The sequence below is a fragment of the Marmota monax genome, unplaced genomic scaffold, assembly GCF_021218885.2.
Source record: "Marmota monax isolate L192 unplaced genomic scaffold, Marmota_monax_Labrador192_F-V1.1 WCK01_AAM20220418_F8-fsc00089, whole genome shotgun sequence".
Lineage (NCBI taxonomy): Eukaryota > Metazoa > Chordata > Mammalia > Rodentia > Sciuridae > Marmota > Marmota monax.
In genome coordinates this window covers 7,227,646-7,240,187 of record NW_026694744.1, presented here as the reverse complement: position 1 = coordinate 7,240,187, position 12,542 = coordinate 7,227,646, and the positions used below count along the sequence as shown (strand labels likewise).

Here is a 12,542-nt window from a genome sequence, read left to right as displayed (position 1 = left end):
CCAAATACAGGATCCTCAAAAATGTGCACTGCAATCTTTGAATACATTACCTTACACAGCCAAATAGACTTTGCAAATGTTATTACATTAGGGATTTGGATATTGGGAGGTTGTCTTTGATTATGTAGGAGATTTCAATGTAATCACCAAGGTCTTTATTAAAAATACAACAACAACAACAACAACAACAAAAACAGGGAAGCTCAGGTCCATGAAGAAGGGAGGAGGGAAACAGAGGTCAGAACAAATTGTGGAGCCAAAAAATAAGAATGGCCTGAATGAGCTCAGAAAAGGCAAGGAATTGGTTCTCCCCCAGAGTCCCCCAAAAGAAACAGTGCTCCAAAATCGTGACTTTAACCCAGTGAGACTGACTGTGGTCTTCTGAATTATACAACACTAACATAATAAATCTGAATTGTTTTAAGCCAACAGCATGGTAATTTAGAAACTGATATGAATAGAGTTCTAAGCCTCAACGTTGACAGGAGTAATGAGCTTGTTTGTTTTGTTTTTTTAATTTGAGAGAGATTGCTTAGCTTGAACAGTAAATAATAACGTAGTGTTCATTTCAAAATTGCTAAAACGTTAAATTTCAAATATTCATACCACAGAAAAATCAGTATGAGGTGATGGATATGTTAATTAACTTGGTTTAATTATTCCACCTTATGCTCATCAGTCATAACATCACCTGTACTCCACAATACATATAGTGACAATTTACCTATTTACAATTAAAAATTGAAAACAAACTAATATAAGTATTGAGAGATGATCCCTTTTCCATGCATACTAATTATTACAATTAGTTGAGGCTGAACATCAGGCATCCAGGCATCTGAGAACCTAGAAGGTGTAAGAAATTAAGAGATGTGCCCATGTGGTACATGACAATGATGGAGAGGAAAAAGTACCCTTTAAGGATTCCAGGTGGACACTCAGTGCTCATATCCACTGGACAGCCAGAGTGTTTAGGAAAGTAGCTTCCAGCCCAGGTGAGACCTATTGGCCAGGGAATATTGTCATGTCAATCTGTTAATTCACTATAATAGCTTCAAGATCAATTAACTTGACTTTAATTTTTTGATTAGCATTATAATTTACATGTATACTTTTCAATCTCAATAGAGTAATCTAAAACATTGCACAATATTGGAAGGTACCTGTTAAATTTTGTAGGACACAGAGAAAAGTAACTACATTAGTCCTTGCATGATTACTGTTTTATTTAAGCATTTCTAATTTGTTTTAAGTATACATAGTTCATTAAAGTACAGCTATGAGAAGTAATAATAGAAACTCAAAAATTTCTTGGACCATGAATGTTTCTATTTTTAAAATATTTAGAAAAATTATCCTTTGAATGCAGTAGAAAAATGGGTAAAATGAAAAGGATCATAAGTGTTTCAATTAAATATTACTAATTTGAAAATAGAACAAAGTGAAGAATTCTAAAGTCTAACAGTTTTTGAATCAATTTTTAATAAGTGATTATAAAGGTGAAATATAAAATGATAAATTTCTTTTTGAATATAGTTTGCTGGAAAACCATTTTAAAAAACACAAACATTAGAAAAGAAGTACTACTAATATATTCACAAAGGAGTCTATGATATAATGAAAGTTTTGCCACTATGAGCTTATTTAACCTGTCTTAATTCCCTCAAGGGCATGGGAAAGTAGTTCATAATTTCTATATATATAAAGTTTGTTTCATTTTTAATTTATTTAATGCTTGTATTGATTGCTAGGATATTTCAATAAATATGAAATGAACTCTGCCTCTATGGAACACACAATGGCCAAGCCCTGGAGTTGGCTAGTGGTGCAGCCCTTGATTACAGAAGTGCATAGGAAATCATAATACAAACAAAAAGGGGTGGGGGAACAATTGCCAAACAAGGACCTTTGAACTAAGTATTAAAGACTGCTATGGATTAAATGAAATTTCATCCCCACTCAAACTCATATTGAGGCTTGATCACCACTGTAATGGTTTTGAGAGGTGGTAAGGCCTTTAAGAGGCATTTGGGGTCATAGGGAATACTACACTTAGAAGAGATTAATGGCCATCTCAAAGGAGTAGGTTCAGTCTTGTAGGACTGGATTAGTTACCACATGACTGAGTTGTTATGAAGGAATCCCCCCCCAGCCATGTACTTTATACATGCCTATTTCCCCTTATGCTTCGCAATAATGTCACACAACTAGGGGATCCTTCCTAGATGTGGATACCATGCAGTTTGGTCTTTTTAGTGACCAAAATCATGAGCCAAATAAAACTCTTTTCTTTATACATTATCCAATATCAGGTATTTTGTTATAGCAGTACAAAATAGACTGATATAAAGACGTAAAAAGGAAGTAAAGTAAGTGTAGAAAAAGAGGGTGTTTGTCATTTTCAAAGCCACTGAAATATATGGGAGTATATCTTCTCCAGGAGAAGATACCCTAGAAATCATACCTTCCCTTCTTTGATCTTGGTCCCAATAATTTGTCGTCTTTGCTGAATGATCTCAATGAGAAGATCACACTCCTCTGTCAATTTGGCTTCCTGACGTGATGCATTGACCTATAGGACAAATAAATTAGCAGTTAATTTGGCCTTCATTTCTACTTAGATAATATTTTTCATGTATACTAATTTGTTTCTAGTAATCTTTGAAAGTATATTTTAAATGTTAACTTTTTAAAAATACTTTTTAGTTGTCAGTGGACCTTGTATTTATTTATATGTGGTGCTTAGAATCAAACCCAGTACCTCACACATACTAGGCAAGCACTCTCCCACTGAGCCACAACCCTAGCCCCTAAATGTTAACTCTTTTCTTATTATGCAAGGATGGAAAATACAGGACCTAATTGCCTACTCCCTATCTTGTATCATTGGAAAACATTATTATCCAATGAGAATAAAAAAATTTCTGCTAGGCCAGAAGCAGCCTCAGAACCTTTAGGCATTCGAGGCAAGCACTCTACCAACTGAGCTATATTCCCACCCCACAACCTTTCTTAACATAAGAGGTAAATATCTATTACCTATTAGTTGGAAATTGACATGTGAAATGAAATATATTTGTAATTCCTGCTTTTATATTTTGGGAAAATGTGTCAAACTTGTCCTGTTAAACATAATGAGTAAATTTTCAACAAATCTTATTATTTGATGGAAGACAGAGTACTATCAGTATCTTGTAGAGAAATTTTCCAAAAGCAAATGTAGTCAGCTTACATAACATTTATCTTAAAATTTTTCATTAAATATGGATAAAATATGTAATCAGTAATAAAACACTGAAAAAATACTCAAAAAGATGGTTGGACGTTGTATTTATCTCAAGACATAATTTTAAGTTTCACTCCTGGTAGGCTGAAAAGCCAAGCTTCGAGGGAAGTGCACCATTCTTGTGAAAAGGTGGATCCTCGAAGAATGGCCAGCACTGGAAATTTTTGACTCATTATATGCAAGGGAGAGTTACAATTAGCTCATTCTTGGCAACTTGACTTGGGAAATACTCAGTACATGCTATTTCCTCCACCTCATGACAATTCTGAAAGGCTTATTCACCAACATAAATCACAGCTGTGGGAGATGGAGATAGAATGCACAAGTTTTATTATTTTAGCACAGCCACAGGAGAAGTTGAAATGTTACAAAGAATGACAATGGCACTGATTATTCTAGTATATCTCACAGAAGAGACAAGGCTCTCTTATGAGGCCATTTGATTTGGAGATTTTTACTACTGTAAACTTCATTTTTTATGAATGAGATGCACTGGAAGTAGGGTCATGAGTTCATGATAAAAATCTACAGATCATGGCTCAGAGAAACTATGTCTTGTTTCTAGAGGCTCAGGATCCCTTGAACTTTGTTCCTGGTCCTTATCAGACACAACATAAAGATTACTCAAGATATCTTATTAAGATATCATGATTTCCTGTAAATGGCTGCTGACCATCATCAGCAGCCATTTACAGGAAATCATGATATTATGTCCTACATCAGATTAGCACACATAGGTATTTGCTAAACATTCATTCAATTAACAAAGAAAAAATGTAAATGCATTGATTGACAAGTGCAAAATATGGAATTTATACCAATACTTCAAGAAAGATAAACCTAGTGATTATCTTTCTTGAAGTATTGGCATAAATTCCCATGTATTACTTTTATGTCATCATTTCTAGCACAACTTAAGGTTTTGCACACAAGTTTAGCTGTCTATTGAAATGTTTATTAGTTACCCTCAATAAATTTCTTCTTTCCTTTTGACCTCATACTGAATTTAAAAACTGATCACAGCTGAGCTATGAAAAGGAAGGGATCATACTGATAACATTAGCACAGTCTCAGGAGGCTGAGACAGAAGGATTGCAAATTCAAAGCCAGCCTCAGCAATTTAGTGAGACCCTTCCTCAAAATAAAAAATAAAAGAGCTGGTGATGTGGCTCAGTGGTGAAGCACCCCTGGGTTCAATTCCTGGTTTTAAAAGAAAAAAAAGCACATTATGATGAAGAAAATTAAATTTCTAGAAAGTAGCACTGACAAAGATTCTTAGCTTGGCCAAATTTTAGTCAGGCTCCTGCATCTCGTTCTAGGCCCATCTGTGCACTTCCTTGTAAAATCAACTTTTAGCAAGAAACTTGCTAAGCTGGTTTCATCAGAATCCTTCCCCATACCCAAGGTGATGTCTGATCACCTGGCCTGCTTTTAGCAAGGATTATTTTAGGTTAATTTAGTCAGAACCAACCTTACCCCCTTAATAGTATCCATTTTGCTCTCAAAATCATTGGGATTTGAGTTATTTTAGGTTAGAAAAAAAAAGTTTCAGTTGCCATTATAACACAAGGTTCAATTTAGTACAGATTCTGAATAGTTGATGTTTTGGGGATGAATAGGTTGACTTTATCAAAAAAGTAGACTGTAATCTACTGTGTTGAGCCAAATACATTTAAGAAACCTGATCCATAATCATCATCACCCCGAAATGTAATTCCCAGAAAGTTGGGAACATGATCTATTCATCTTAGGCCAAATATTTTCTCAAGATCATTCAAAGAATACAGGCTGAACTTTTCTTTGAAACCAGGAAGGCTGAATCTCTTTTTCTACTTTGATGAAGTTCCAAATTTTTGTTAACTCTAGCATTCTTATGTTCCTCAAGGTACAATAAAATAAGTGGAATATTATCCTATGTTTTTAAAAGTATTGCACGACAACTAGGTTTTCCACAGATTTGTTGTTTCATGTGTCATTTTAAAAAGTGTTAATGATTTGATTGGACTTCATTTCTCATATGAGCCATTAATTCAAATATAGTAGGGTTTACAGGTTACCTGCAATATGTTCAGGTGTTTCTGGTGCTCAGGTTTGGTTTGGAAACTAGCAGCTCCCGGCTATAATTTTAACTTGTATTTCAGATTCACATCACTTGATTTAAAAAAAATCACTGTAGCTAATGGAAGTGCTCTGAATGGGGCCAAAATTCCTTTCCTTAATCTACACTTAGCACTTTTGTGTCATCAGTCTCTTCCTAGGTCCCTCAGTACAAGGCAAGTGTGGAATGGAGATAATTAGGAGTGCTGCCCAGTCGTAGGTGATTACTATATACCACCTTTGGATCACATTGGAACTAGGGCACACTGTTCCTTTAGCACCCTTGACTTCTCAGGACAAAATTTAACTTAAAATTCAGTCCTCCTCCTATGACAACCTCCTCGATATTTGTTTTTTCCTCAAGTACACTGTTGAACAAATTTCACATCAGCCCCTCAAGTGAAGCTTGGCCATTTTTGTCTGGTCATTCTTTTGGCCTCACCTATTTGCTTAGAGTGCACAGCTCAACATCTACAGTCACAGCTCTCTTTCTTTTAAAAGGCATCATCTTTCCCCCATTGTTTTCTTCTATTCTTTAGGACTAATTTCATCTATTTGCAACATACTATACTTAATTCCTCTAAAGTTAAATCTGACCCAATCTCAATTCTTTCTATATTGAGTACTACCACCTCTTTTCATAGGCCCTAACTTGCTGAGGACACAAGTGCCACAGCCAATGTTGTGCCAGTTTGAGTCCTGACAACTTTTTTAAAATGCTTGCAGCTGGGCACAGTGGCACCCGCCTGTAACCCCAGTGACTTGGGAGGCAGAGGCAGAAGAGGCACAAGTGCAAAGTCAGCCTCAGCAAATTAATGAGGCCCTAAGCAACTCAACAACACCCTGTCTTAAGATAAAAAAATGAAAAATACTGGGGATGCGGCTCAGTGGTTAAGTACTCTGGGTTCAATCCCTGGTACAAAAACAAAACAAAACAAAACAAAACACACTTGCAATGATTCCTTTGAAAAAGCCAATCCGAACTGTTCAATCACTCATTCATTCAAAGGAGAGCTAAAGAATTCTTAATAGTGTATCAGCACTCCAACTGCTGTGCATACAGTGGGTTGCAAGAAAGACAATGTCTCCATTATCACAGAGTTTACACCCAAGTGTAGAAAACCCGCTGAATGAGTAAACAAATAAAAATTTCAGACTTACAGGTGGGGAAAAGAAGTTAGAGGGTAATGTGGTCAAGCATGGGTGAGAGGGGGTTCTTTTTTTTTAATTTTTTATTGTTGGCTGTTCAAAACATTACATAGTTCTTGATATATCATATTTCACAATTTGATTCAAGTGGGTTATGAGCTCCCATTTTTACCCCATATACAGATTGCAGAATCACATCAGTTACACTTATGAGTGGTCAGACAAGAATTCTCTGCTAATACCCTTGGGGGATGAAAAAGAGCCAACCATAAGATGTGGTGAGGGTGTTTGCAGAACTCCAGGCAGAGTCCAGCAGGTTAACCTCCTCCTCCATCACACCCAGTCCATCTGCCTTATTTGCAGATTCTGTATGTATAATTTTTTCTGGCTATGTAATTTAAAAAAAAAAAAATATTTGTAACAACCAAATAATACTTGGGTCCTCTTGCCTCCATTTGCAGACATACACAGAGTATCAAAACTGAATTGCCCTACCTGCACCCAGCTGAGGCTGAACAGGGCAATGCTTTGTCTTATGTGTCAGGTCTCATGCACAAATAACCACAGAATGAACATAATATGGAAGACTCTGGCTTGGAGTCCCAACTCTTGCACTTGTTAGTAGGGTGGCCTAGTAGGGTGGTCTCAGGCTAGTCACTTACTTCTGATCCTTGTTTGCTGTTTTGTAAAATAAAAAAAAAAAAATGGAATCTACCCTGATGGGTTGCTTTTAGAATTTAAGGTTATAATCCTGGTGTGATAGTCTGTATATGTATATGTACTCATATATACAAATTTCTCCTGGCAGCAATGGTTCAGTCCAGTATTCCATAGTTCAGAACTCACAGTGATTTTATAGAATGTAACTATTGCAAATAACAAGCATTGGTTGTTACTCTCTGGTGTGTCATCTTTGCCCTAAGTATTTTGGAAGCAGGGAGGGTAGAATAGGCAGGGAAATTACATAAGAAAAGCACAGTAGAAGAATCTTGCCTGTAGGGAGTTGCTGACTCACTTTCTACTATTCCTAGGGTCATTTTGCCACTTCTCCAATGAGGACCTTTTGATCTTTTACAGTCTGATTGAAATTAGAAAGTTGAATAAGGAAGCAAGTGCAGAAGGCACTCATGCTTGGCCCTCCTCTATCCTTTATCAGAGATCAAACTCTGCTGCATTTTAATACACATATCAGACACCAGTAATCAGTTAGAGTCCCATGTAAATTGTTACTGAATGCATGGTTTACCTTCCTTTTTTGAAATGCAATTACACATAATCATTCTCCAGATTAGTTAATGGTAACATAAATGGGTTAGCTATTTTCTCCAAAGCACTTTGTTAACAAGGTCAGGTAAAGTGTCTCCCTGCCAAGTTTTATGATATAACAACTATAACAGGATTTCATGAAAATGGTAGGGTAAAGAAGACAAATGTTTTTTTCTCGTCAAATATATATAAACATTAAAGGATTTAATTACAAAACACACTAATAATTGGACTACATGTCTAATGTTCTTCAGCAGTCTGTAAATGACTTCTAAGTATTATTTCTGAAAATTTGCTCATTGACTTGCATTCAACTGCAAAATGAGGTGTTCAGTGCAGAGCATAAACATCATTAGATTTCAGACACATGTGGGCTTAAAATCTTTAGAAATATTTTATGGAACTCTCAGAAAGGAACATTAGTGGGGGAGGGCACTATTTGGCCAGTTCTCACAGGTGAATTTGAACATGCATTTGAAAATCCTCATTTTCTCATTTTGCAATGCCTTGTTGAAATGAGTTAGCCATCTACAGACTTTCAGAATAGAACCCTCTAATTTTTCCTGTGAAAAGGCTACACTGACTTGATAGATCATTTCCTGTTTGTACACAGATGGAAACTCTGAAGTGAGCTCAGGACAAGATAAGCCCAATGTGTTGGAGACAGGAAACTTACTTCTGGTGTTGAGGAAAGAGGGGTGTTGTACTGCACAATTCACTTGAAGTTCTGTAAGAATGGTGACCCCACCTCTCCGAACTGTGCATTCCAGGAGCCCTCTGCCACATTGGCTCATTATTAATACATTCTTGAACTGGTCCTCAGGATAAAAGCAAAAGTTGTATCATTCCAGTGATTTAAATTAAGGTGACCTTCAGAAAGGTCACCTTATTTATACAATGTTATGTTAATGCTATTATTGTTGTTTGAATTGAAAAACACTTGTCTCTCTTATTAAGAATATATAACTCTGTCTGAGTCTGTATCCAAATTTAAAGGGGTTAGTGGTAATATCCACTAATCATGGCATAGTCATCTTATCTCACTCAAAAAGAAAAATGCTGAAGGAGTTCATTCCAATCTGGCCAGGGCTGTAGCAACTGAAACACAACTGAACTTTTAGATAAGCTGATATTTGGGCAGTAAGACAAGGATACAAGAAAAAAGTGTGTGCACGTGGGCTCTGTATCCTGCTGCATACTGCTGACCAGGTGCAAAGAGAAATATGAGGATCTGAGGGTGCTATGGGTTTTATTACCAAAGGCAGCTGTGATGAACATTCCAGACCTTGGGGCAGAAGTTAGACAGAGCTGCCAGAAGGAACAATGAAAGGGGTTCTAATGCTTCAGTTTGTATATAAAACTGAGCCAAGGAGAACTGAGTAAGAGCAGACAATATTACTGTAATTCATCTAATATGTTTATATATAATCTTCACCCTGAAACTTTCTCACACCAAAGTCAATTCTTGTGGACCTAGCTCAACTGGATGGGAGGGAGGAGAATGGCCCAGTTCCCACTCTCTGTCATTGGAGAAGAAACAAGAGTACAGGTCAAAAAATCTTAATGTTTAGTATATTAATTTAATATTTTAACTTTTTTTTCAGGGAAGGGGATCAAACCCAGGGCCTTGTGCAGGGAGGCACTTTACCTCTGAGCTACATCGCTAACACCTAATATTTAACATTTATAACTAAAGCTTTATAAACTCCAAGAACAACTTTTCAAAAATAAAATAAAATAAAACATGGAATCCCTTTATGAAATGCTTTTGGTGGGAAATAATACTAATAATACCATGCTTAGAAGCTATATGTAATCTGGCCTTTAGCATAGAGTACCATGGTGAAAGTAATTTGGCCCAGAGGAGATCAATTCTACATATTGATTACCTATCCAGATAGAAATTTGTTATATATCTGCTATGGGATTTTAAAAAAGAGCTCTCAGGAACGTTATGATAAATCCTCTTTTCTTGAATTTCTTAGAGTATGAAACTTGAATGTTGGGTAAGCTAGTGAGATGCCATTAAAAATGGCTACATGCTGTGGTAAGCATTGCAATAAAATTCTCATAAATGAAATACAACTGCAACAAGACAATAAAACTGCTTAGAAAAAAAGCCACTGCTCATGCCTTAAACTTTGAAACTTCACACAAAGGAGTTTTACTCCCAAGTATATCATTACAGAACATGCCCATCTGAGAGGTTGTGTCTAATTTTTCAGGAAAACAAAATCTTCAAATAACGTAAAATAATTTAGAGGGAGTAAAGGCTAAAGAAGCAATTGTTCCTTGCTCAGGGACTTGAGAACATCTTTCTGTGACTGAAATGCCAGGTTTTTCTTATTTATTGTATGTACTTGGGCATTTACTTAAAGTATTCATGTCACAAGTTCCCCATAACATAACAAGGAAAATATCAATTCTTAGCTGACAGAGCAACTGTGATGCTACTAAGCATTCTACAAAGCAGAAGGATAGCCCCTGCTGGCAGCTGGAAGTTTGCTGGGGCCCCTGCAAACTTCCAGCTGCCAGCAAGCCCCCACAACAGAGAACTGGCCATTCCAAAAGCCAGTGAAACATGCCTGGCACACAGGGATTACTATATTTGTGTTGACTCACAATGGTTCACAATCTCTGTTGATCTAGACTGTCCATGCAGAGTTAAAACTGCAGGTTCTAGAACGAATAAACCTGCAATGACTACCTAAAGACTTTCTAGAATGAATGAAAACTATATCTTCCACAGAATCAATGAATTTGGAAGCTAGAACATGAGGAACAACTAGTAGTTTTTGAAGCTACTTTCAAATTTCAAATGGATTCCATGAAGGCTGCTTCCTGATGCAACTGAATGGGAGGGTGAGGAGTAGAAGGACAGAGGAAATTCTTCCAGGGCATAGAACAGGAGTTGGGAAACATTTCTTGCAAAGCACTAGACAGTAAATATTTTAGTCTTGTAGGCCATATGGTCTCTGCACAAACTAACCAACTTTATTGTAGTGCAAAACCAGGCACAGACAAATATGTAACTAAATGGGTGTGACTTGGTTCCAATAAAACTTTATTTACAAAAACAGGTGACAATTCAGTTTGGGTTTAAGTGTCAAAGTTTGCCAACTTCTAGCATAAAGAACAGATTACAGACTTTGGAGTCAAAGAGCAGCAGGTGTGAAAAAATGTGTTGAATTTCTCTGAGTATATTTCCTTATTTGCATGCTTTTGATGAAAATGTCTGTAAACAATCTGGCACAAAGTAGGCACTCTATAACTATTGTCTTCTTTCAAGGCACAAATAGTTGTATTACTGAACTAATAGGATTTCAATTTTAAAATGACAATGGGCTTGCAGTGTGGTTTTTACTTTCCTCACAATATCCTGCTGACTTCTGCCATGGTAATAACAAATATCACTCCTCCTGCAATGTTTTTCCTAGGGCTACTCAGCTGACCCCAACCTTACATTCTTGGCACCAATACCACAGATTTCTTTTTTTCAATTATTTTAGTTGTAGATGGACAGAATGCCTTTTTTTTATTTGTTTATTTTTATGTGGTGGTGAGGATCAGACCCAGTGCCTCACTCATGCTAGGCAAGCGCTCTGACGCTAAGCTACAGCCCCAGCCCCACAGACTTCTTTTTGTGTTTAATGGTAACTTTGTTCAAAGTCTGAAAATGAAGAAGCAGATTGGAAGGTGTTGCTCACAATTCATTCAAAAACAATAATCTCCTCCCTTCCGTTCTTTTATTAATTGCACACTACAAATGATCCACACCCTTCCGTTTGGGCTGAGCACACAGAATGAAGAAAAATATATCTATTACCCTGTCATGGGCACTTATTCCTATCAAATCTGTTTCATAAAGTTTTTGACAAAATGTTAACGTTCTACTAAGCAATTTGCAACAATGTATCTATCAAAAATCATCCTTTTTTGAAGGTAAAAAAATAACTTGCAGAAGATGTTCACTGGTTAGGTGCAGGGGAAATGTAGAGGTGATATGTTTCAGAAAACGGAAGTTATTTCTAATGGAAAAGGAAACTTCTATTCCATGACCTTACATTAATCACTTTCAATCTTACATGTCATTTGTCATTCTGTGACATTCTTTTTAGTTGTGCCATGATTCATGGATACCGATGTACTGGAAAAATACAAAGTTCAACTGTATTCAGACTTTAGTTACTTAAGTACAGGTGCAGTTTACTCCCCTGCAAAGTTCTGGGGAGTGAGACCAGATCCCTGGTCTTTGGTATTCTTTACAGTGAGTAAAATATACTTGATTATACCACTGATAAAACTAGAACTTGGAGCCGGGGGCAGTGATACATGCCTGTAATCCCAGTGGCTTGGAAGGGTGAGGTAGGAAGATGGTTCAAAGCCAGTTCAAAGCCAGCCTCAGCAACTTAGTGAGGCCCTAACCAACTTGGTGAGACCCTGTCTCTGACTAAAATACAAAAAAAGGGCTAGGGATGTTGCTCAGTGGTTAAGTGCCCCTGAGTTTTAATTCCTGGTATTAAAAAAAAAAAAAAAAACCTTGAAAATATATTCTGCTGACTTCTGCCATGGTAATAACAAATATCACTCCTCCTGCAATGTTTTTCCTAGGGCTACTCAACTGATCCCAACCTTACATTCTTGGCACCAATACCACAGACTTCTTTTTTTTTTTTTTTAAATTATTTTAGTTGTAGATGGACAGAATGAAAATATAAGTGGAAAATTCTAAGCTTTGTCCTTT

At 36.5% G+C, this 12,542-nt stretch overlaps 1 protein-coding gene across 6 annotated transcripts in view; it reads right to left on the bottom strand.

Annotated features, from left to right (window-relative positions):
• Window positions 1-12,542, bottom strand: part of Mid1 (midline 1) — a 353,950-nt gene that overhangs the window by 43,982 nt on the left and 297,426 nt on the right. For all 6 annotated transcript variants that reach the window (XM_046424292.2, XM_046424289.2, XM_058572594.1 and 3 more), the window contains exon 4: window positions 2,465-2,572. In XM_046424292.2, the coding sequence (XP_046280248.1) occupies window positions 2,465-2,572 (108 nt within the window). The remainder of the gene's footprint in view (window positions 1-2,464; window positions 2,573-12,542) is intronic.